This window comes from Manihot esculenta, chromosome 9 (assembly GCF_001659605.2).
Source record: "Manihot esculenta cultivar AM560-2 chromosome 9, M.esculenta_v8, whole genome shotgun sequence".
In the NCBI taxonomy this organism is placed as follows: Eukaryota; Viridiplantae; Streptophyta; class Magnoliopsida; order Malpighiales; family Euphorbiaceae; genus Manihot; species Manihot esculenta.
In genome coordinates this window covers 356,316-380,461 of record NC_035169.2, presented here as the reverse complement: position 1 = coordinate 380,461, position 24,146 = coordinate 356,316, and the positions used below count along the sequence as shown (strand labels likewise).

Genomic DNA, 24,146 nt, shown 5'->3' with positions numbered 1-24,146 from the left:
ATGAATATGCGTTGAATTTTCATTTGGACCAAAATTATCAATTTAAATGCTTAACATATTCAAACAAACAAGCATATTGAATTATTAATTCATAAGCAAGTATGCCGATAAAATGAGTTCTTAAAAGTATGCGTGTGTATGTGTAATGGGTCATATTCAGTCATGAGTATATTACTATTTCATTAAGAAAATATATGTAAATTTTTAATTTATTAAGCTAGCATATGCATAAAACATGCATGTTAAGCTAGCACGTGAATAATTTAATCGCAAAGCTAGCATGTCAATTCTTTTTAGGTCAATATTCATATTTAGGTTTATTTTTACCTGGTTTTGTATCATATTTTCAAGTGTCTTAGGGACAAAATTTGATTAAACTTTATTCATGAAATTTGTGTGTTTATATCTTAAATTTCTAAAAAGGTATGATACATCTAATTCTAACTTTTCTAGTTTAAGTTATGAATTTTTATTTGCAAGCTGTCGAATCAGGTACAAACCAGTCCAGTATTGATACTTATTTTTAGTCTAAAAAAACACATGCATGCATTTAAATACATATTCAAGCTTAAATGCCTCCTGCAAAGTTTTAGGTATAATTTTCAAGGTTCATTTAACATTGGTCTTAACTTATTTCACAGAGTACAAAATTATTTATAGTATAAGAAATACATGTTGTTCCAGATGCACTATCCCATGACCAATTTAGGTTTACTTGCGATTTACATAAATATAGATATATATTTAGAATTTGATTATTTTATGAAAGTTTTAACTCTTTGTCTCAGCTTTTATTTGATATATGGTAGGCCTAATTTAAAAAACTACCCCAATCAGTATGGATCTTCCAATATAAGTTACCCTATTGAATTTATTCTACTAAGTTTGCACTTTTAACTCTCATATTAAATTTATTTGCTTGAAACCTTCCAAATAGCATTCCAACATTCATATAACACAATTATATAATTAAAACAATATTTTTAACAATCAAAATCAATATCTAATTTTACAAATTCATAAGAAAATCAATGGGAAAAAAATCATACAAACACCAAACTTTTTGCACAATTTTTTTTAAAAGTTTTAAGTACACCTTAATTACTCTTTTTGCTTACCTTCCACTTTAAAATTTTTTTTTACAAAAAATAAGAAAAAAATAAAATTTTTAATCTATTTATAGAAAAATATATTTTCTTCACCTAATTTTTCACTCAGAATGACGTAACCATAACATGTTAAATGACGTAACCATAACATGTTAAATGACGTGATAATTAGCTGATATGATAATTTCATTAATTTTTATAAAAAATTTAATAATAAAATATAATTGAAATAAATATAAAATATAATATAAAAAAATAAAGTATAGTTATAAAAGTAAAAATTTTTTTTTTATATTAACTTAAAAATATAAAAACTGATTAATTTATTTTACCATATTATAAGAATTAAATAATAATTTTTTTTTAATTCTATAGTTATGATGAGTGGCCCTGATTTACCTCGCACGTTCCTCCGAAGCATTGAATAATTTTGTCCTTTATATAACATAAAATCTAGTGCTCAGTCTCATTGTTCCGCATGGCTTCCCTTCGAAGGCTTGTTTCTGTAAGCTGGTTCTTCCACCCATGTAGCTCCTCTCTCTCCTCTTTCTCACATATCTATATTCTAAGATTTCATCTTCCTTTCCTGGCAGAGGACAAGCATTTCTCTTTCTCGAGTTTACTGCAACTTAGGGTTTGGAGGTACCTGTCGTAGCTATAATGCCGTTAATTCAGCACCATTGAAATTGGAGGAAGATACGCGAGCTGAAATGGGCGGAAATTCATCTCTTGATACTGATGAAATAGCGAAAATTCGCCAAGAATTCGATGCAGCTAAACAAAGCTTTCTCAAGATTCCCGAGGCCCTTAAGGGAATGCCGAAAATGAATCCTCAAGGTTCTATAATATCTGAACTTAGAAAATTTGTTTGTTTTTATGTTTTTATTCTGAAATCTATGTGTTCATTGTCCGTATGTGATTCATTAGGCATATATGTTAACAAGAACTTGAATCTGGATAACATCCAAGTTTATGGATTTGATTACGACTATACGTTGGCACATTATTCTTCTAATTTACAGAGTTTGATATATGATCTTGCCAAGGAGTATATGGTTAATGAGGTGAGTTTATGTATTCATCCATTGCATTTAGTTGCTGCTATAATCGTTAAGTGCTGTTAGAAATAGTTTTCTTTTTTCGGGCTTCCTTGCAGTTTAGGTATCCAGAGATATGCATGAATTTCAGATATGACAAGGATTTTCCTATTAGAGGCCTATACTATGACAAGAAAAATGGTTGTCTCTTGAAGTTGGATTTCTTTGGGTCAATTGAGCCTGATGGATGCTACTATGGGCGTCGCAAGGTATCCCCACTACTTATTGTCTAATTTGATGCTTGCTTGTTGTAAATGTTTGCAGTTGGTTAATAGTGAGCACCAGTGTTACATGCTGACTTCAATTATAACAATGATGATTTTGTAGCAAAGTTTATAGCTAACAGTGACCTACTTGGGATCAATTTGACACCATATGCAAGACCATCTTGAACTCCATTCATAATCATTCCACTAAGAGCATTAAACATATTTTGCCTTATTCTTCATTCTTAGAACCTATAGAAGGGCACATGAATAATTTTTATTCCATACTTGACTTTTAAGGAAAAGATTGTTTTGTGTGTCCTAAAGAATTCTCATAATTGCAAAACCTTAAATTCCTATAATGAAATTCTCTTGATGGTTAATCATTTGTAAAAGTTTTTTGAAATAGCTTTAAATCATTTATATCCTCCACTTAATATCCTATCTTTTAGTGTTACTTAGACTGTATTCTCCTTAGGATTGCCTTACTCTCCATCTTGCCTTAACCTTTATCTCTAATCCATCTCTTTCACTTGTATAGTAAGTTGCCCTCCTTGCGTCCCCATACCAATGACTGCCACAAACATTGGGCTTCTTTATACAAAAAGGATTTGGTGGGATGATGTGTAGAGGATTCCATATGGTACCCTTGCATAGAAAATACTATAGTTGTGTTATTTAGTTGCTAATTGTTGATCTTTATCCTTCTCATTGCAAATTCCATTGCTTATCATATCTTTCTTTTCTTTTCTTTTCTTTTTCTTTTTCTTTTGCAGCTAAGTTTGAATGAAATAAAACATATATATGGTACGCGACATATTGGTCGTGACCAAGCACGGGGGCTTGTTGGCTTGATGGATTTCTTTTGCTTTAGTGAGGTTAGTTTTGCTTTGGTTTTCACTATAATTTGCAGAGGAAAAATTTAGTGGACTTTTGATAAAGCCAATTTTAACTATAACCTACACATGATATCATGAAAGCAAATGCATATCTAGTATGTCATGGCTTAGGGAATCTGAAAGCATTCAGGAAGAAGCAAAAAGAGATGTATGCATTTGTCCATGCACATGCCACTACTATTTTGTGATTGTCAAATACACATGTCTGCATGTTTGATCACAATACATCATACAACTAGTTTTATCATAATTGTAATCACAACCTACTGAACTTATTTTTTTTTTGTGTGTGTGTGTGTGAGAGAGAGAGAGAGAGAGAGAGAGAGAGAGAGAGAGATAGTTGGATGGGGGTATAAATTAGCATCTCAGTTGACTGAATCTATAAAAGTTAAAGGGCTGACTTTGCTCCATATTGTTCTTAGGCCATTCTTTGAGATAATTCTTGTGTTAATAATAATTGTGGCTATATGGATGGACCTTTTAATTAATTTATGTAATTGAGTACATTTAGAATTTTGAGTTGAAGGATGGAGTTGAATAAGTAGGCTATAGGCTAGAATCCTTCAAATGTGAAATTTAGGCTTACTTGGACCCACCATTGCTAAAAGGTTGGAATAACCAATTACTTGGTTGTCCTTTTACCTTTATATATCCTTTACACTCGTTTATAGTAGATATCATATTTAGGCGTACTTGGACCCACCATTGCTAAAAGGTATAGAAGCCTTGTTTGGAAGTTGAATTATCTTACAATAGCTTGTCTTGACATCATGGTTTTAAATTGCGGTCGCGACCTTGTTCGCGGTTGCGGTCGCGTGTAACGGAAATAGGCCTATAACGGTCATAACGTAACGGTAATGGCCTATCACGACGTAAATCTTTTTTGAAAAATTTATAAAGTTTATGAAATTTGAAACCGATGCTGAAAAGAAGAAGAACAAAGCAGAAGTTTTGAGAGAAAATACTTAATTATTCCCTTCAAGCCAATTGGGGTATATATACTACTTACAAGAGTACATACTAGGTAAGAAAATAAATTAATTCTCTAATTATAGCCTAATCATATCCCAATCATATCACATAATCATATCCCTAATTATCACTACAAATCTAGACTATTCACAGAAAGAATCTCAATACTCCCCCTCAAGCTGGAGTGTACATGTCGTATGCTCCAAGCTTGTTACAAATATACTCGATTCCTGAACCTCGAAGAGATTTTGTGAAAACATCAGCTAGTTGATCATTTGAGTTGACAAAACTAGTAGAAATGCATTCCGATTCTATCTTTTGCCTAATAAATTGACAATCCATCTCTATATGCTTCATTCTCTCATGAAAAACTAGATTTGATGCAATATGGACGGCAGCTTGATTATCACATATCAACTTCATTTGGCCAGTATCGCTATATTTCAATTCCTGAAGGAGTTGCTTCAACCAAATGAGTTGGCATGTTGCTAAAGCCATAGCTCGATATTCTGCTTCTGCACTTGATCTTGCAACCACACCCTATTTTTTCCTTTTCCAGGATATTAGATTCTCTCCAATTATAATGCATTATCCGAAAGTAGATTGTTTATCTAAAGGGGAACCCGCCCAATTTGCATCAGAATAGCCAACAATTTGTGACTCTTGTCCTCATAGAGTAGTCTATATGCTGGAGCTCCTTTGATATATCTAAAAATGCAAATGACTGCATCTTAGTGACTACTGTATGTGGTTTAAAGAAATTGACTAACCGCACTTACAGGAAAGGAAATATCTGGTCGAGTGATAGTGAGATAATTGAGCTTGCCAACTAATCTTCTGTATCTAGCAGGATCTTTAAGTGGCTTCCCCTATTCAGGAACCAGTTTGACATTTGGATCCATGGAAGTATCCATATATCTACAGTCTAATATGCCTGTTTCTTCTAATATGTCAAAAGCATATTTTCGTTGAGAAATTGCAATACCTTTTTTAAACTGCCACTTCAATCCCCAAAAAGTACTTCAATTTCCCAGGTCTTTAGTTTGGAAATGACTGAACAAATGTTGCTTAAGTTGAGAGATTCCATCATGATAATTTCCTGTAATGATAATATCATCAACATAGATCACCAAGTAGATGCATCTATCGCCATTATGACGGAAAAATACGGAATGATCAGAATTAGTTCGAGACATTCTAAACTGTTGAACTACAGTGCTGAATCGTCCAAACCATGCTCTTGGAGACTGTTTTAGACTATACAAGGAGCGTCGAAGACGGCATACTAAGCCTGACTCCCCCTGAGCAACAAACCCTGGAGGTTGCTCCATATAGATTTCTTAGGCGAGCTCACCAGGAAGAAAGGCATTTTTAATGTTCAGTTGATGAAGGGTCCCGTGATTAATTGCAGCCAGTGAGATAAGGAGGCGAACATAAACTATTTTGGCTACTAAAAAGAAAGTATCATTGTAATCAAGCCAAAAAATCTGTGTAATTACTAGTAGATGTTGCTTCCATTGAAGGTTGCTTCCATTGAAGATTCACTTGTACCATAAGTCCCATATCTATAATTATCTCTCCATGTGCAACACCTTTTCCCTTATCACCAGTTCACTACTACCACTAAAACTACAGGATCTGTGATATATATGTTGCAAATGGAGATAGAGATGGACTATGCCTTTGATATGAAGAGGGACCGTTATGTGATTGTAATGAACTAGTAGCTCCACGATCTTCACCTCTTTCACCCGGACCACTACCACCATTATTATCATCACTGGAACTAGATAATATAAAAGAATCTTTAGGTTCAGCATCACCACCGCCTTTAATATTCTGCCCATGAGTTGGAGGATTAACTTGTGATTGTTATGGAGCAGCCCCATCCTCCTTTAGCCAAGGATTTTCTTCTCCATCAAGCACATAATTTTCCCTTTCCTCCAACTAAGGAGATCTAGTGGTTCATCTTCCTCGAAAATGTAATCCAAATTAATTGGATTATAACTCTTTTTTAGCTCATGTTGACTCTTTCTACTCAAATTCCTCAACTTCAGCCGCATATTGTAGTGGACAAAGACGATTTCATGCAATTTTTTATACTGTAATTTGTTCCTCGTCTTTGTATGTATAAGTAAAAAAAGTGCTTCAGTTCCTTTCACAATTAGATGCAAAAGTGGTTTGGCTCAACACTCACTTTCACCGTAATGTATTCACCATTCAACTGCATGAAAACATATAATAATTTTAATAATATAATTTATTTTCTCAAATATTTGATTTTTATATTTTAGAACACTAAAAATATAACATAGTGTAAAATATTATGTAGCAAATGCTAAAATTGTTTATTAAAATTACCCAAGTTAGGTATATATTATATACTTGGTTCAATGCATGGCCTTGATTTACTAAATCATTCTCTAACCTTTAAATAATGTTTTTAAGGCCCGCTATGATTTCACTATCATTCCCAATATCATGTGGACCATAATATTGAGGATTCAAAAAATATCATGCAAATTATAAAATTATTATTAAAATTTATAAGGTGTAGAAATTATTAAAGTATTAAGTTTATGTGCTTCTTACCAGCTGCATGCAAATCATGATGTAACTGAAAATTCCAATGAACATCAATAATTTTTCAGTAGTCTATGTAACTTTTGGAATTTTGCTTAACGACGAATTTTGCTCGTTTCGTTGCTTCATATATAAATCCCATCGTTGATTTTTCATCACCATTCACTAATCTCAAGACTTTAAGCAATGACTCTTGAATTTTCATAATTTATTCGGCTTTCTCCCAAAAGTTTCTTTCTTCTCTATCCAAGCTAAGAACAATTTTCTTAGCTTCGTAAGCTGGTCCGCTGGTAGCTTGGCCATATTTACTTGCTACCCATTGCTTAGATTTAAACATATTTCTTAACCCCATTCTACATCGAGAAACTCTCCAATACAATAAAATTAGTTGCAAAGCCGGTAATTCCGGAGCGAATTATATCTCGATCATCAATGAATTTCATGTAATTTACACCCAATTATGATCGTAAATAATTAAGTGATAACTTTTCTTTGTTGAATGACGACCTTTATACTTTTTCTCTTCCTAAAATCTTCAAATATTAAATCAATGCAATGTGCACTGTATGCTGTCCAATACAAATTTGGAAACTTCTCCATCAACTTCTTGCTACCAGATTTAATAGCATCTTCATTATTATTCACCACTTGGACAATTTTGCTTGAGCCAATTTCTTCAACCGCCTCCTTCATGATTTTGAAATAATATTCTCCATTTTTTCGTTTAACATTGTTTGCATTTACGGAATTATGGAACACTGTTCCATGAGGAGAATAGACCAAAAAATTAATTATATTCATTCTTGTTGGTCCGCTCCATCTATCACACATAATAACTCCTCTCTCGTTCCACATGTCCTCAAATGAAGTAATATATTTCTTCATTTCTTTGTATTCATTTTTCAAATACACTTCAGAGAGTGGTGATACATTAAATTCCACTTTAACAGCCATTTTGAGTAATGGCTTTGTACATGGTAACTCAATCACACTAAAAGGTAATTTTTTTGTGGATAACAAAATTATCAAAAGCTTTAAGCAACTTTTCTTTTTGCGACTTAAGCACTTTGGTTTTAATCTTTGGTTGCTTCATACTTTTGATCTTTTCTAATTTAATTTCAGCTGCTCCTAATCTAGAAGCAGGTGTTGATGTTTGCCCGACAAATCTTGATGCTTCTCTACCTCTTTTACGAACGATCACTGAACGACTAATTTTCGAGCGAGGAGGTGGTTGATGGGTACTCCCACTACTTTCATAACGAGAAGCTCTCATTCTATAAGTATCTTCATCATACTGTCGCATACTTAAACATCGCGCAATTTGTAATGCAATATCTTTTTCATATGATTTTGAACCCTCAACTTCTATCATCTTCATGATTTCATCTTTCAACTCCCTTGCCCTCTTTGCTTTATCCTTTTTTGCAGTTTCAAAACCCTTCGACATATTCCCCATGTCTTTTTTAACTTGTGCAGAAATTTTTTGACAACCAGCAACTTGCCCTGGTATATTTGCCAAATGCTGCTTCAAGTGAGTTATTCTCTGGTTATTTTTCAACCACAAAAATCACAGGTCATTTTTCCTTTTTTTTTTCATGGAGGAGTGACAAAATTCCATTCAACATCTTGACTTAGTTTATCGGATCTCTCGGCATTTTTAAATTATCAAATGATATACTGAAAAAAAAATATATTATCTGTTGAATCCCACGTCGGTTGTGGAAAGGGGTAATGTGCCCCTTATATGAGCCATAGGCAATCCTCCCCCTTGAGCTAGCTTTTGGGGTGAGTTAAGCCTAGTGCAAATTTAACATTATCAAATTAATGTGCAAAGTAACTTAAATTTAAATTTACTTTATGCAAAATCATTTAAATTATTTAAAGAAACGATTATTTTAATTTAAGAGAATAATTTTTAATGTGCTTAAAGCATAAAACTTAATTTTATAATAAAATAAACTTGTAATTTGTAAGTTATAACTTGTAAAGTTCATGAAATTAAATGATATTTAAAGATATAATCAAAATTAAGTTATACAACTTAATAATAAGTATAAATATATCAAATAAATATAAAATTCATAAATTTTAGACATTATATATAGTAACTTACCTCAATTAATACCACCAGAATGAACGTATAGGGCAGGTTTCTGAGTAGAAATTTAAGTATATAGGCTACTATCAAAAAATTCAAGAGAAATATGGCAGTTTGTGGCTTGAAAAGTTGAAATGGAGGCTGAAAATAAGTATGGAAGAAAAGAAGTATGAAAGAACTCTCTGTGTGCTGGAGCCTGGAGCTGGAGAAGTGCTGGAGAGAGTGCTGGTTGCTGGATGGAAGGAGTAACTAAAGACTAAAGACAAAAGACCAAAGAGAAAAAGTAGAGAAATCAGTTTTTTTCCCTTCAATAATGCATTTTCACGTGACAAAGGCTGGTGCTGGGCTACTAGGTGAATAAAACATGTACTTCTCTGCAAGATTCCTAAAGATGAGCAGCTGATTTGAAATAAAGAAAAGTATCAACCGTTATGGACGTTACATCATGGTCGGTATAGGCCATAACGGCTGTTATAGCAATAAAATTTTCTTGCCATTATTTATCAGCCTTAACGGCCATGGCCAACTTCCAAACTTGTAAATAACGGCCGGCCGTTATTTAAAACCATGCTTGACATTGCATATGTTGTTAGTATTGTGAGTCACTTCATGTCTAGTTAATCAATGGGTATCGCTGGAACAAATTTTATGCTAGTTGAATAGAGCTCCAAGACAACGTTTTCTCAAATCACGGACACAATAACCTTGAGTGTTTCTTATATGCAGATTGAGCTGGGTCAAAAGTTGATGGAAAATCTACTATAGGTATTGTGTTTTTGTTGCGGGGAAATCTGGTCTCATGGCGAAATAAGAAATAGAATGTGGTCTCTCAGTTTAGTACAGAATCAGAATATTGAGCTATAGCACACTCGGTAAGTGAGGTATAGAATGTGGTCTCTCAGTTTAGTACAGAATCAGAATATTGAGCTATAGCACACTCGATATGTGAGGTAGTTTGGATATATCAGTTATTGAATGAGGTGGGTCTTCAAATCTCCTTGCCAGTAAAGTTATGGTGCGATAATCAGGATGCTATCCATATAGCATCTAACCTGATATTTTACGAGCGAACCAAACATATTGAGATTGATTGCCACTTCGTTTGTGACAAGATTCAAGAAAAGTTCATCTCCATAAGTTGTGTTAAAGCTAGAGAGCAATTAGGGGAAATCTTTACAAAAGCCCTGAATGGTGCTAGGGTTGACTACATTTGTAATAAGATGGGCATGATAAGTATCTATGCTCCAGCTTGAGGGGGAGTGTTATAATATAGAAAGTCAAATGTGTATTATGTATATTCCTTTATAGGATAGCCATATCTTAGGAATCACATTAATTTAGGAATTTTTTTAGGAATCTGTATATTTGTACTAATTAGGAAGATACTCTCTAGGATGTATATATATTTCCTTGACTGTTAATGAAATTCAATCATCTTTCTCTCAAATTACACTCTCAAATTACACCTCTAATTCATCTGTACTAGTATCCCTTCTATCTGTTAAGGTTCTGTAGCAGCTAGCTACTTACAGATGTGGATGCTACAGTTGCATTTTGAAAAATAGGTCCTTTCTTGATGCTAATACAAGTGTAGTGTCTTATTTAAATTTGGCTCTTTCGAGAAAATTTTCAGGTTGTATGAGTTGCATCTCTTTCTCCCCCTCTTCAAATCCATGGATATTGTGTACTCATTGATATTTTGCAGGCATGCCTTATTGCAGATATAGTGCAGCATTTTGTTGATGCTAAGCTGGAATTTGATGCGTCATACATCTATCAAGATGTAAACTGTGCAATTCAGCATGTTCATCGTAGTGGGTTGGCTCACAGAGGAATTCTTTCTGATCCTTGTAAATATCTTGTGAAAAATGTATGTTCCAACGTTTTTACTTATTGTGGCTGTATAGTGTCTCTTACTCTGTATCATTATGTGAGTGGTCTTTCTCCTTTAGCCTTTTGATCTATCCGCAAGTGCGTGTATATTTCAGGGCCAGTTACTACACTTTCTTAGGATGCTGAGAGAGAAGGGGAAGAAGCTGTTTCTGTTGACTAACTCTCCTTATTATTTTGTTGATGGAGGCATGGATTTTATGTTGGAGGTAATCTTCTAAAAGGAGTGCTGTCATCTTTGTCTTCAGACCCAGAAATAAAAAGATAACCGTTGTTAGCAACTTCACTCTAGAGTCTGAAGTAATGCTAGCATCTGATTGCTTTAAAGTAATTTTTTTAAGAAAATAACTCAATTCAGGTGTTTCTTTAGTACTTGATATCTTTTCTTTTTTTTTTTTTCCCATTGATGCGTAATAATTCTAGATGTTGAGAAATGAATATGCTTGATGTTTCATGTTGTATAGATTCTCACAGCTTCTCATTTTGGGAGTCTGTTCTTTTGGAATATTTGAGAGGTCTTGTAAATTTGCATCTATGGTTATATATGATTGAAGTGTTCAGCTGTATAAATCATATAATAGCCAAGGGAAAATTACTATGGGGTCCATGGGTTTTAATGAAATTAACTAGTTAGTTCTTATAATTCTTAGCTTTTTGCAAAATATAATTATTACATCCTTCTGTTAATAATTTTGATAGTCAAGGGGTAAATTTTTCAGTCAAATGAGAGTATTTAAAAATTATAAAATTAACCTTAATACCCTTATGAAATTAATCTTAATATCCAACATCCATCAAACCAGATTCATTCAAACTAAATTCATTCAAGAAAATTAGTATAATTCATCTATCAAACCCAAATCCATTACACCCAACTTCATCAAAACCCAAATAGAAAATTGTTTGTTGAAGATCTTGAGAAGCTAACATCTCAGTGGAACTCAAATTCTAAAGCGATGAAAAACGATTGAATGGTGGGTGTAGACCGTGATGGGGATGAAAAAAGCAATCTTTATGGAATCGAAGCTCTAGCGCAATGAGAGAAACAGTGGGTTGCGATAGCGATGAACCCACCACACAAGACAACCTTGCTGCGCTTAACCATGTCTAACCAGTGCTCTTGCATCCTCAACGGATCCCCTTTCTTCCCCTCTCATCCTTAATCTGTTGCCCATAAAACGAAGCACACAATGGCTTAAATCCAACCTTGCGCCCTTGATGCTTTCAAAAACCAGCACCTGACCCACTTTAGAATGAGTCTGGTTCCAGTAATTCATCTTTCCAAGTCCCAGCAGCTTGAATCGACTTCGACGAACAGCGATCCCCACGTCACTCCTGTGTTTCAACACCTTATTCATTGCATGCGCAATGCCCCTTCGACCCTGACACCAAATTTCACATCTGCAATGAGTCAGCTCGACATCCTTGAATCATCCTTAACGCTGGTGGAGCAAAAATCCATTCACGGCAGTCATGTGAATGAGGGATTTTGTATTGAAGCAGTGTGTGAAAGAGAAACAGAGAAGAGGAGGCTTTAAAATTGATTGAATGATTTGAGCAGCTCTTAGCTTTGAGAGTCTCTAAGGGCATTTAAGACTTTTCATGCATATTTAACTGAATATTTTAATGGTTATTAACAGAAGGACGTAATAGTTATATTTTTGAAAAGATGAGGGACATTTTAATAGGAGTTAAGAATTATAAGGACTAACTAATTAATTTCATTAAAACTCAGGGACCCTATAGTAATTTTCCCAATAGCCAATTTATATATAATATGCAGAAGATGGAAAATATTGAGTAGGAAGGGGAAAAAAAATCTGAACTATCTCTCTCTCCCTTCCTGTGTTTGTTTGTCTGCATGTTCATCAGACTATATGAGCATATATCCCTTGTCTTATATTTGAGTGAATCCACTAGCAAGTTCGTCATTCTAGTTGTTTTCACCACTGGTGTTTGTAAGTTTAACATTTCAATTTCTTTTGCATCTAGAGTCATTTGGGATGTATTTTCTGTGAGAATATTTGTGCACGCTGGACAGTTTCTTTGCTTTACTCATCTAGAAGGATTTAATTCACAGATGATTTCATGTGTTCTTTAAGGATAATTATCTGCTCCTAAGTTGAGAATAAAAGAGAAAAAACTAAAGCTAAATGTGTTCTTTGAGGAAAATAGTCTTGCTCCTAAGTTGAGAATAAAAGGAAAGAAAAACTAAAACTAAGTTAAAATTCATTTCGTAGGGAAATGCTCCATACTTCATTTCTACATTGATGTTAGTGCTTGTGGTAGAAATATAACAAGTTTGAAATGGTGTGAAACTCATTTGGCTAACTGTTTTGGTTTTGCAAATTCATTTGCCTACTAGTTAATATATTGATTTACTTCCAATAAACATTTTCACACTATGAATGATATCATTACTTTTCCCTGATGTCATGTACTGTAAATTAATAGTAGGTTTCCGTGGCTTACTTTGACTTGTTTGTTAGGATTCTTTGGGTTGCAGAGACTCGTGGAGGGAACTTTTTGATGTTGTGATTGCTAAAGCCAATAAGCCAGAATTCTACACATCTGAGCATCCATTCCGGTTAGTAACTTCAACTTATGCAGTTCCACGTTTGCTTCCTGCGTTACTGTAGTTAAGATCAAAATCAGATGCTGCTGCTTTGTGCTTATCCATCAGCACTTCTTAGTTTTTCTATTAAATATTCTGAATGCTTATGAGAAGGTTCAAAACTCTCGTGAATTATCATGGGCTTCACTTCACAGATTACAACAGTGGTTGGTCTCTTATAGTCAATTTGTGAGAAAGCAGTAAGAGGGAGCAAAAACTCAAGATTTTTCCTCAAAAATTATGGATTGTTTGGGCTTCTCAAAAGGGAATCTGTTACCCTTCTTCCTTATGTTGGCTGCAGTTCATATTCTTGGAATTAGTACAGAAAATGTAGGCCTAAATGCAAAAAAATGCCTGAGGTTATGTGGTCCTTGTAACTTTGTCATTTACTACCAATTTTGAATATTAAGTGAATGAAATAATCCTTGGCAAGGCTATCGCCAGTTAGGTTTGGTGAAATTTTAAGCCAACTGTGTTGAGTTGGCATGTTGATTAAGAGAAACAACTTCACGTCAACATTTATTTAAAATACAAAAGGAAAACGATGTGTGGAAGGAGGTGTCTAGGCACCCGAGTTTGGAAAGTATTAGTCAGTTGGCAAGGCTGTCTTGATATTTGAAGCTACATGGGAGTCTATCAATTATTTTCAAGCTGCATATTCTATCTTTGAGCTTGAGGACAATCTTTTTTTCTAGGATGGGGTGATGTTATGGATAACGGATAGACTAAATCCATAACAAACAGATTATATTTATCTATTATCTTATCTCTATTATCTTATCTTATTCGTTTGTTATTAGATTTTTATTATCTTATCTTAATAGTTTATTATCTAATAATTACTTGTGTTGGACTTATATTTTAGTTAGAAGTCTTAATTGTATGAATCTGCTAAGTGCTCGGGAATAGGATCTCGTCACGGGTCTATGAACTGGAAAATCCTCCTCTCGTCAAATTGATTTTCGCTTGTTAACGTTCCTGTTCTTTCTTGAGGAACCTATTGTAAAAATAAATGAGAACTCATTAGAATGAGTTCTCGAATCTCATGAGTTACTGGTAATATTTTTCTGAATGCTTTATTCCATGAATCAGTGCCTTATATAGTGAAGGTTACATTCAGATTTACATCAAGGATTTGCATTCAAAGCACTTGTCAGAAAATTTGAAAAGAAAAATAACAACCAAGCTCAACAAATTAAGTAAACAAACTAAATTTTGCTGATAATAACAAACAAATTTTAAACGAACTAAATCTTGCTGGTAAGATGCCAATCTCTTGAAATTTGAATTCATCTATCATATTCTGTTTCGGCAGCAACATGACTTCAAGACTTGCAGCCTGCTTATTGCGACATCTATAAGCTCTTCCCACAAAAGCATCCATAGGACTACCCTCGCCTTGGACAAAAAGCTTGTCCTCAAGCTGATAATCTGGATAAGCATCCTGGAAAAGGGGGACTGGTTCCAAGTTGATGAGAATTTCCCAAGTGCCACGATTTAATCTAGGGCAAAGGGCTGATTGAGGAATCAGAAGAACCTGACCATCAAGGGAGTTTCAGAAGGGAGAGCACCATTAAAGTTACGAAGCAAGGAGACATGAAACACATTATGGATTTTACTATCCAATGATAACTCTAATTCATAAGCAACATTACCAACAGGCTTGATAATCTTGAAAGGACCATAAAAAAGAGGCCCCAATTTATTGGAACGCTCGCTTGAAATAGAAAGCTGCTGATGAGGATGCAATCGAAGCCACACAAAGTCTCCCGGCACAAAGGACGCATTGCGATGACCTTGATCATAAAATTGTTTCATATGATGCTGAGCTTGTTGGAGCCGAAGACGAATATCACATAAGACCTCATCCCTATCAATCAAAGCTTTATCCACAACATCCACTTGAGAAGAGCCTGGTGCATAAGATAATAGCCGGGAAGGTTCTCGTCCATATACCACTTGAAATGGGGTGGTATGCAAAGAAGAATGAAAAGAAGTGTTATAATAATATTCCGCCCAAGGCATCCAATCCACCCGTTTCTTTGGGCGAGCTCCAACAAAACATTTGAGATACATTTAGTTTGCCCATCCGTTTGCGGATGATAAGCAGAAGAAAAGCAAGCTGGCATCACATAAACGGAATAGTTCTTTCAAAAAATGACTAGTAAAAAAAGGATCACGGTCGCAAACAATAGATACAGGCATGCCATGTAAACGAAACATTCTATCAAAAAACATGTGCCACAGTAGTAGTTGTATAAGAATGTACCATAGGTGTGAAGTGAGCCATTTTGGAGAAACTATCCACCACAATAAATAAAACCAATTTATGCGATGATTTAGGCAGCCCATCAATGAAGTCCATGGAGATGTCCGTCCATATGTGGTGGGGAATGTCTAACGGCTGAAGGAAGCCAGCCAGTTGCAAGTGATCAGCTTTATTGCGCTGACAAACTGGACAAAAGGCAATAAATTCTTGAACAGAAGATTTCATTTCTTTCCAGCAAAAATTTGCTCGAAGACCATGCAATGTTTTGTGAATGCCTTCATGTGTACTATTATGACAGCCTGAAAGAATGAAAAAAATTAATGGAGAAGTTGGTAATAGATAAATACATCCCTTATAAAAAATAGTATCCTCACCAACGGTCCTGTAGAAAGATAATATTTGTTGTATATCACAATAGAGATTACAACCTATTTATACATGAGAGACGATATCTAAACAGGAAGAAAAATCAAGCCTATGATTGTGCAATCCCTAAAATTAAGTAACTAACCCATCTATCAATATTTACTTCCTATATTAACATATTTATTTCCTATAACCTATAACACTTCCCCTCAAGTTGGAGCATAAATGTTAATCATGCCCAACTTGTTACATATATAATCAACTCGAGTTCCATTTAGAGCTTTAGTAAAGATATCTCCTAATTGTTCTCCAGTTCGGATATGTCCTGTTGATATTATCTTTTGTTGGACCTTTTCACGAACAAAATGACAATCAATCTCGATGTGTTTAGTCCTCTCGTGAAATACTGGGTTGGAGGCAATGTGGATAGCTGCTTGATTATCACACCACAACTTAGCAGGCACCGAATTTGTGAACCCAACTTCTTCCAACAGTTGACGTACCCACAAGATTTCACTAACGCCTTGTGCCATGGCTCGATATTCAGATTCAGCACTAGAACGGGAGACCACATTTTACTTCTTACTTTTCCATGAGACCAAGTTACCTCCCACAAAAACACAATACCCAGTAGTTGACCTCCTATCAACCTTTGAGCCTGCCCAATCAGCATCAGAAAAGCATTCAATATTTGAGTGCCCATGGTTGCCATAAAATAGCCCTCGCCCTGGGGCCTCTTTAAGGTAACAAAGAATCTGTCCCAAAGCATCCCATTGGGCAACAGTAGGAGATGACATAAACTGACTTACCACACTCACTGAATATGCAATATCAGGACGAGTCACCGTCAAATAATTCAACTTGCCAACTAATCTTCTATACCTTTCAGGATCTGCAAATGACTCACTGTCTTCTGTGGTAAGTTGAAGGTTAGGGGTCATTGGGGCACTACAAGGCTTAGCACCCAATTTTCCTGTTTCTGCTAACAAATCAAGAACATATTTTCTTTGAGACAAGAAGATGCCTTTCTTACACCGCATAACTTCGATTCCCAAGAAATATTTCAATGAACCCAAATCCTTTGTATGAAACTGTGTTTTAAGAAATTCTTTTAGGGATGTATCACTTCCTGTGATAACGATATCATCCACATATACTACGAGCAGAATTAATCCACTATCAGAATTTCTATAAAACACCGAGTGATCACACTTACTCATTTTCATTCCAAACTGTTGGACCACATCACTAAACCTGCCAAACCATGCCCGAGGACTCTGTTTCAAGCCATAAAGGGATTTTCGAAGTCTACAAACCTTGCCTGACTCCCCCTGAGCAACAAAACCAGGTGGTTGCTCAATATAAACCTCCTCCTGAAGATCACCATGAAGAAAAGCATTTTTAATATCCAGTTGATGCAAAGGCTAATCATGTGTAGCTGCCAAGGAAATAAACAATCGAACAGATGCGAGCTTGGCAACCGGAGAAAAAGTATCAGAATAGTCCACTCCATAAGTTTGTGCATAACCTTTGGCCACTAAACGGGCCTTGAGGTGAGCAACAGATCCATCAGGATTTACTTTTACTGCAAACACCCATTTGCACCCAATAGCCCGCTTTCCTGGGGGCAAGGACATCAACTCCCAAGTACCATTAGTGTCAAGGGCCATCATTTCCTCTTCCATTGCAGCACGCCAACCAGGATGGGACAAAGCCTCAATAACAGTTTTGGGAATTGAAATAGAATCTAAAGCAGTGGCAAAACAACGAGAAGAAGAGGATAATTGATCATAAGAGACACAAGCTGAAATAGGATAAGTGCAAGTACGTTTACCTTTACGAAGAGCAATGGGCAAATCCAAATCAGACAGTGAAGGATCAGTGGGAGCAGGATCTGTCGACGAAGAAGCGGGTAGCGGAGCGGAGTCAAAGTCCTCTAAGCGTCTGGAATACACATGAAAGATGGGAGGGCGACCTGGCACATGAGCGAAAGGTGTAGGAGTAGTCTGAGGAGACAGAGAGCGAACAGTGTATAACAAAAGGTCATCTTCCTCACCTTGGGTGTTATAAATAGAGGATGGTGGAAAAAACGGAGTGGACTCAAAGAATGTTACATCTGCAGACACAAGATATCGATTCAGATCAGGAGAAAAACAACGATACCCTTTTTGACGTCGAGAGTAGCCAAGGAAGACACATTTGAGTGATTTGGGATCCAATTTAGTAACCTGTGGACGAACATCACGAACAAAACAAGTACACCCAAAGATACGTGGCTCAATAGGAAACAAAGATTTAGTGGGAAACAAAATATTATAAGGGATATCACCATGAAGGATGGAGGAAGGCATGCGATTAATAAAAAAACAAGTAGTGGATACAACATCAGCCCAAAAGCATTTAGGTACTTTCATTTGGAATAAGAGGGCTCTGGCTACTTCAAGAAGATGCCGATTTTTTCTTTCGGCAACTCCATTTTGTGAAGGAGTGTCAACACAAGAGGACTGATGAATAATCCCTTTTTGTAACAAATAAGATTGAAATTCCCCAGAGAGATACTCTTTAGCATTATCACTTTGCAATATACGAATGGGAATATTGAATTGGGTTTGGATTTCAGCATAAAATGCACAAAAGATAGAAAATAATTCTGACCGACTCTTCATTAAAAATAACCAAGTAGTACGAGAGAAGTCATCAACAAAAGTAACAAAGTACTTAAAGCCAGACTTAGACACAGTAGGACAAGGACCCCAAACATCTGAATGTACTAACTCAAAGGGGGACGAAGCCCATTTATTGACTCGAGATACTGAAGGCAAACGATGATGTTTGGCAAATTGACAAGACTCACAATCTAAAACAGACAAAGAATGAAACTGAGGATATAACTTCTTCAAAGCTGAGAGAGAAGGATGCCCCAAACGACAATGAACATCAAAAGGTGTTAAACGCGTGGAACATGCAAGTGATCTAGGTAGTTGCTGATCCAAGACGTAGAGACCTTCTGACTCACGCCCTCTACCAATAATCTGCTTCGTCGAAAGATCCTGAAAAATACAGTGATCAGGAAAGAATGAGACACAACAATTCAATGCACGAGTGAGTTTACTAACAGAAAGCAAATTAAATGCGAATTTAGGGAGACATAACACGGAGGATACAGAAAGAGAAGGGGTTAAGTTGACATGACCAGAACCCATGACAAAAGATTTAGTACCATCAGCAAGAGTAACATAAGAAGTCGATGCATGAGACTCAAGATTGGACAAAAGGGTAGAATTACCTGACATATGATCGGTAGCACCAGAATCAATAACCCATTTGGAGGATGAAGACACAAGACATGCAGTAGAGTTACCTGACTCAGCAATTGCAGTGATAGAGGAGGAATTAGAGGATTTCAGAGATGCCTGGTATTGGGTGAATTGTGCATACTCATCTTCAGATATCAAAATCCCCTGATCTGAAGGGGCATCAACTGCCATATGCGCCATTTGTGTGCGCTGATTCTTATTCTGTAGTTTTTGACATGTCTTCTTAGTATATTCTGGTTCGCGGCAGTAATAACAAATGATTCCTCCTGAGTCAGAAGTAGGACCTGTTTCCCCAGAATGCTGAGATCTTTTACCAGCATTAAAACCTCCCCTTTGACCACCTCTATTATTCTGTCTGCCACTGTCATTGCGGCTAACAAGGGCACTAGTGGGGTGTGAAGGAATTGGCGATTCTGTATGCAATACCCTAGTGAACGCATCATGTAACGATGATATTTCAGAGTCAGAAAGAATTTGAGATTAAGAATTTGAGATTTAGCTGTCTCAAACTTTGGAGGGAGACCTGCAAGAAAGCTCATAACAGCCATTTGCTCTCGTTGAGTTTGTTGAGTTTTCACATCTGTATTAAAGGGCATCAATACATTAAGTTCTTCATAAACTCTTTTAAAATCCATAAAATAGGATATCAAAGTTCTATCATTTTTCTGGGCTCGGTAAAGCGCCTTACACACATTATAATTACGGGAAATATTTCATTTGCCAGAATATAGAAATTCCAAATGCTCCATTAATTCTTTAACAAATTCACAGTGATTAATAAGACTAATCACCTCACTATGAATAGAATTTCGAATCTGCAGAAACAAACAAGCATCATGTATCATCCAATCTCTACGAGTTTCATCAGTTAGAGGATCCTTGGTAAGATGATCATCCATTTCAATACTTCGTAAATAAATACGGATAGTCTTACTCCAATCTAAAAAATTAGAGCCATTTAATTTGTGTTCCGTGATTTTAGTCATCACAGGAATCACATCAGTTACGGTGGTTTTAACTTCAGCCATCAAAACAACCAACCCAAAACAATCAAAATAGCAAAGGATCAGAAGAACAGTACCCGTGAACAGTGCCGATGAAGAGATCCAAATGTTACCCTTTATGGATAACTCAAATGAACGGAGCCTTAAGTCTCCAAAAAAAATTTTAAAACTTTACGAGTGAGAAAAGAGAAAAAAATCTCTACGAGAAATGCTCTGATACCATGTAGAAAGATAATATTTGTTGTATATCACAATAGAGATTACAACCTATTTATACATGAGAGACTGTATCTAAAGTCTAAACAGGAAGAAAAATCAAGCCTATGATTGTGCAATCCCTAAAATTAAGTAACTAACCCATCTATCAATATTTACTTCCTATATTAACATATTTACTTCCTATAACCTATAACAGGTCCAACTTGCACCAAGAGAACGAGATGCTGCTTATTGCTGTAAATATTCAGAAGCAATGATTTCATTGCGAATATTATCTAGTAGAAGGACTTGGGCTGTGAAATAGCACAAATAGCATCATCTATCTCATCATGTCTGGATAAGGCATCAGCCACTTGGTTAGAACGTCCAGACCTGTATTCCACCCAAAGGATAAAACCCATTAATTTGCTAAGCCGTCATTGCTGTGGGGAAGTGATGAGTCTTTGTTTGAAAAGATATTTAAAGCTGAAATGATCAGTGTGGATGACAAATTCATGTCCCCATAAATAGGGGCACCAATGTTGCACCGCTTTGGCTAGACCAATCAACTCCTGCTCATATGCCGGCAGCTTAGATTGCCAATATGCTAGTTTACGATTGACGAATGCAATTGGATAGTCGTGTTGCTGAAGCACTGTGCCAATCCCGACAATTGAAGCATCGAGTTCAACTATGAATTCCTCATCAAAATTGGGTAACTGTAAGACTGGAGCAGCAGACAAGACTTTTCAATTTAGCAAATGCATTGTTCGCATCTTCATTCCAGGTGCAAGAATGTTCTTTTAATAGGCAGGTTAAAGGCGCCGCAATTTGACCATAATTCTGTATAAACTTGCGGTAGTGCCCGGCTAATTTGAGAAAGCCACATAGAGCCTTTAATGTGATAGGTTCAGGCCACTCTAGTACTGTCTTGAATTTATTTGCATCAACTGATACACTTGCACCATTAATAATATGACCAAGTATGCTACTTGGTTTTCTCCAAAAGAGCACTTAGTTCACTTGAGAAACAAATGGTGAGACCTCAATAAATAAAAAACAATTCGCAAATGCTGCAATTGCTCTACCCATGTCTTACTGTAAATAAGGATGTCATCAAAGAAAACTAATGCAAACTTACGTAGATATGGCCGGAATACTTCATTCATCAAGGCTTGAAAAGTCGACGGAGCATTAGTAAGGCCAAAAGGCATTACGAGAAATTCAAAATGTCCATGGTGCGTCCGAAATGCAGTTTTCTCAACATTAGCAGGATCCATTCGAATCTGACGATAACTTGACCAGAGATCCAATTTCGTTAAATATTGGGCACCATGTAACTCATCCAGCAACTCATTGATCATCGAAATTGGAAATTTATCCCTTGCTATTTTGGCATTCAACTCATGATAGTCCACACAAAACCTCCATGTATTATCATGTTTTCGGACTAACAAAACAGGTGAAGAAAGGGGTGAACGATTGGGTCGAATTATACCTTGAGGCAACATAGCCTCACATTGTTTCTCAAACTCATCTTTTTGTAGATGACGATAACGATAGGGACGAACCATCACCAGACTCGAACCAGGTAAGAGACAAATATGATGGTTACACGAACGTATGGGAGAAAGGCCTATGGGCTCTTGAAATAATTCTAAAAATTCTGCTATCAATATCTCCATTAGAATGGTTACATTCATATTTACATTAGGCATTTGAATTCAAAGCACTTATCTAAAAATTTGAAAACTGAAAAAATAACAACCAATCTCAACAGATTAAGCAAACAAACTAAATCTTGTTGATAACAACAAACAAATTTTAAACAAACTAAATCTTGCTGATAAGATGCCAATTGCTTGAAATTTGAATTCATCAATCGTATTCTATTTCGGCAGCAACATGTTCAACTTCAACACCTATTGTTGTTAGGACGTCTATAAGCTCTTCCCACAAAAGCATCCATAACAGAATCTCCACTATATAAGGGGTTATCATTATTCAATAAAATAAGCAGAAAAATTACAAACACAATTGGGATTTAAAACTCTCATTAATGAGTCTGAGGTGTTAAGAGCTCCTTCTAATGAACTCCTTCTCCATCTATTATCCCGTGATGTGAGTCCACTACGTAACAGATTCCCAAGGTCATATGAAAACCATTTTGTATCATTGCTATTGTAGTCATGTGGGTTTGATTTAAAATGCTTGGTTTATGAATGCAGAAGTGGTTATAAATTATAGTTTCCTTTTAATCAAATGTTTTAGGTTTCAATAATTAGAAAATTATATGGAGTACTCAGAATTGCCAAATATTATATGACCTCAAAGAATTTGGTCGAGAAGTGATGATTAACCTAAGGCTCAGTGGAGGTTTTTTTTTTTGGTCAATTATATCACCAAAGTTGATACATAAACTAATGATATTGTAATAATTTTAGTAAATTAACTTATTAGAGTTAGTTATGACCGGATATTGGCCGACTTGGTGGTGGTAATGAAAATACTCAAAACTCACCATTTTAGACATTTGTAATTGGCTATTATTACTAAATCTTTGTTTCCTAGATCCTAGATCTATCAACCCCTTAGAACTCTAATTCCTTACTTTATTCGTCTCCTTTTTATCTCCTTTCAAAAAATTCATCACTTGAAAGTTGAAGATGTCATGCTAGCGCTGCCCTAATGGGCATGCCAATAAAGATTGACAATTACATAATACTTATAAGACTGTAGGCAACCATAATAAAGTTAGAAGAGTTGATAATATAATAATCAACAAACAGGTGAAGGGAGGGGGAGCACCACCAGTAAGAGCCAAGCTATTGGCCTCTTGGAAGTAGCACACATCTCAAATCTCAATAAAAAGCATTCTAGAGTTGTACGTGTTGTGGTTGGACATGTTCCTGATATCTTTACTTAAATGTTGTGGAAGTGTTAGTTTTGAAGTGGAGGCTCACTTTTTAGTTTATTTTTTTGATTCGGGGGGGAGAGAGAGAGTGGCAACAACTTTTTTTTTTTAATTTTTTTATTAATATTCAATAAATGAGGGTTTTGAAAATGCTTATTGACCACTGATTGTTTTTGTTGAGAATTTTCAAGGAAGAATAAGGAAGTTGATAAGAGTGAGAAACAAGCTAGAGGTGTAAAGTGGAAACAGAGAGGTTGGTCAAGTTCACCTGTGAACAAAAGTGCTATTAAAGTGAAACGATGCATTTTGAACTTTTAAGTAAATTGCCATGTCAAACCAATTTGCGAATCACAATATTCTCTATCCAATTAGTTGCTGCAAATCATTTCATTGCCTTTAGTTCATTCATGCATGTATCAATTTGATGAAATTCAAAAGTGATGATAGAATTGAAGAAGTGCTAATGTTGGTGACTTTTTTCTTCCATCAAGCCTTGATATGTATAAAAAAATAGCGCAAAAAACTAACTACAAGAATGAAGAGAGATGGGTGAATTATCTTTATTGAAGCAATAATTTATGTAGCTAAATTATTGCCCTCCATTCAAAAG

The 24,146-nt window shown here is 35.4% G+C and overlaps 1 protein-coding gene across 3 annotated transcripts in view; it reads left to right on the top strand.

The window, feature by feature from the left end:
- Nucleotides 1–1,515: 1,515 nt before the first annotated feature.
- Nucleotides 1,516–24,146, top strand: part of LOC110622498 (5'-nucleotidase domain-containing protein DDB_G0275467) — a 54,806-nt gene continuing 32,175 nt past the window's right edge. For all 3 annotated transcript variants that reach the window (XM_043959844.1, XM_021767010.2, XM_021767009.2), the window contains exons 1-8: nucleotides 1,516–1,614; nucleotides 1,703–1,946; nucleotides 2,037–2,173; nucleotides 2,266–2,415; nucleotides 3,189–3,290; nucleotides 10,670–10,834; nucleotides 10,953–11,063; nucleotides 13,344–13,441. In XM_043959844.1, coding sequence (XP_043815779.1) covers nucleotides 1,588–1,614; nucleotides 1,703–1,946; nucleotides 2,037–2,173; nucleotides 2,266–2,415; nucleotides 3,189–3,290; nucleotides 10,670–10,834; nucleotides 10,953–11,063; nucleotides 13,344–13,441 — 1,034 coding nt within the window. In that variant the 5' untranslated portion in view covers nucleotides 1,516–1,587. The remainder of the gene's footprint in view (nucleotides 1,615–1,702; nucleotides 1,947–2,036; nucleotides 2,174–2,265; nucleotides 2,416–3,188; nucleotides 3,291–10,669; nucleotides 10,835–10,952; nucleotides 11,064–13,343; nucleotides 13,442–24,146) is intronic.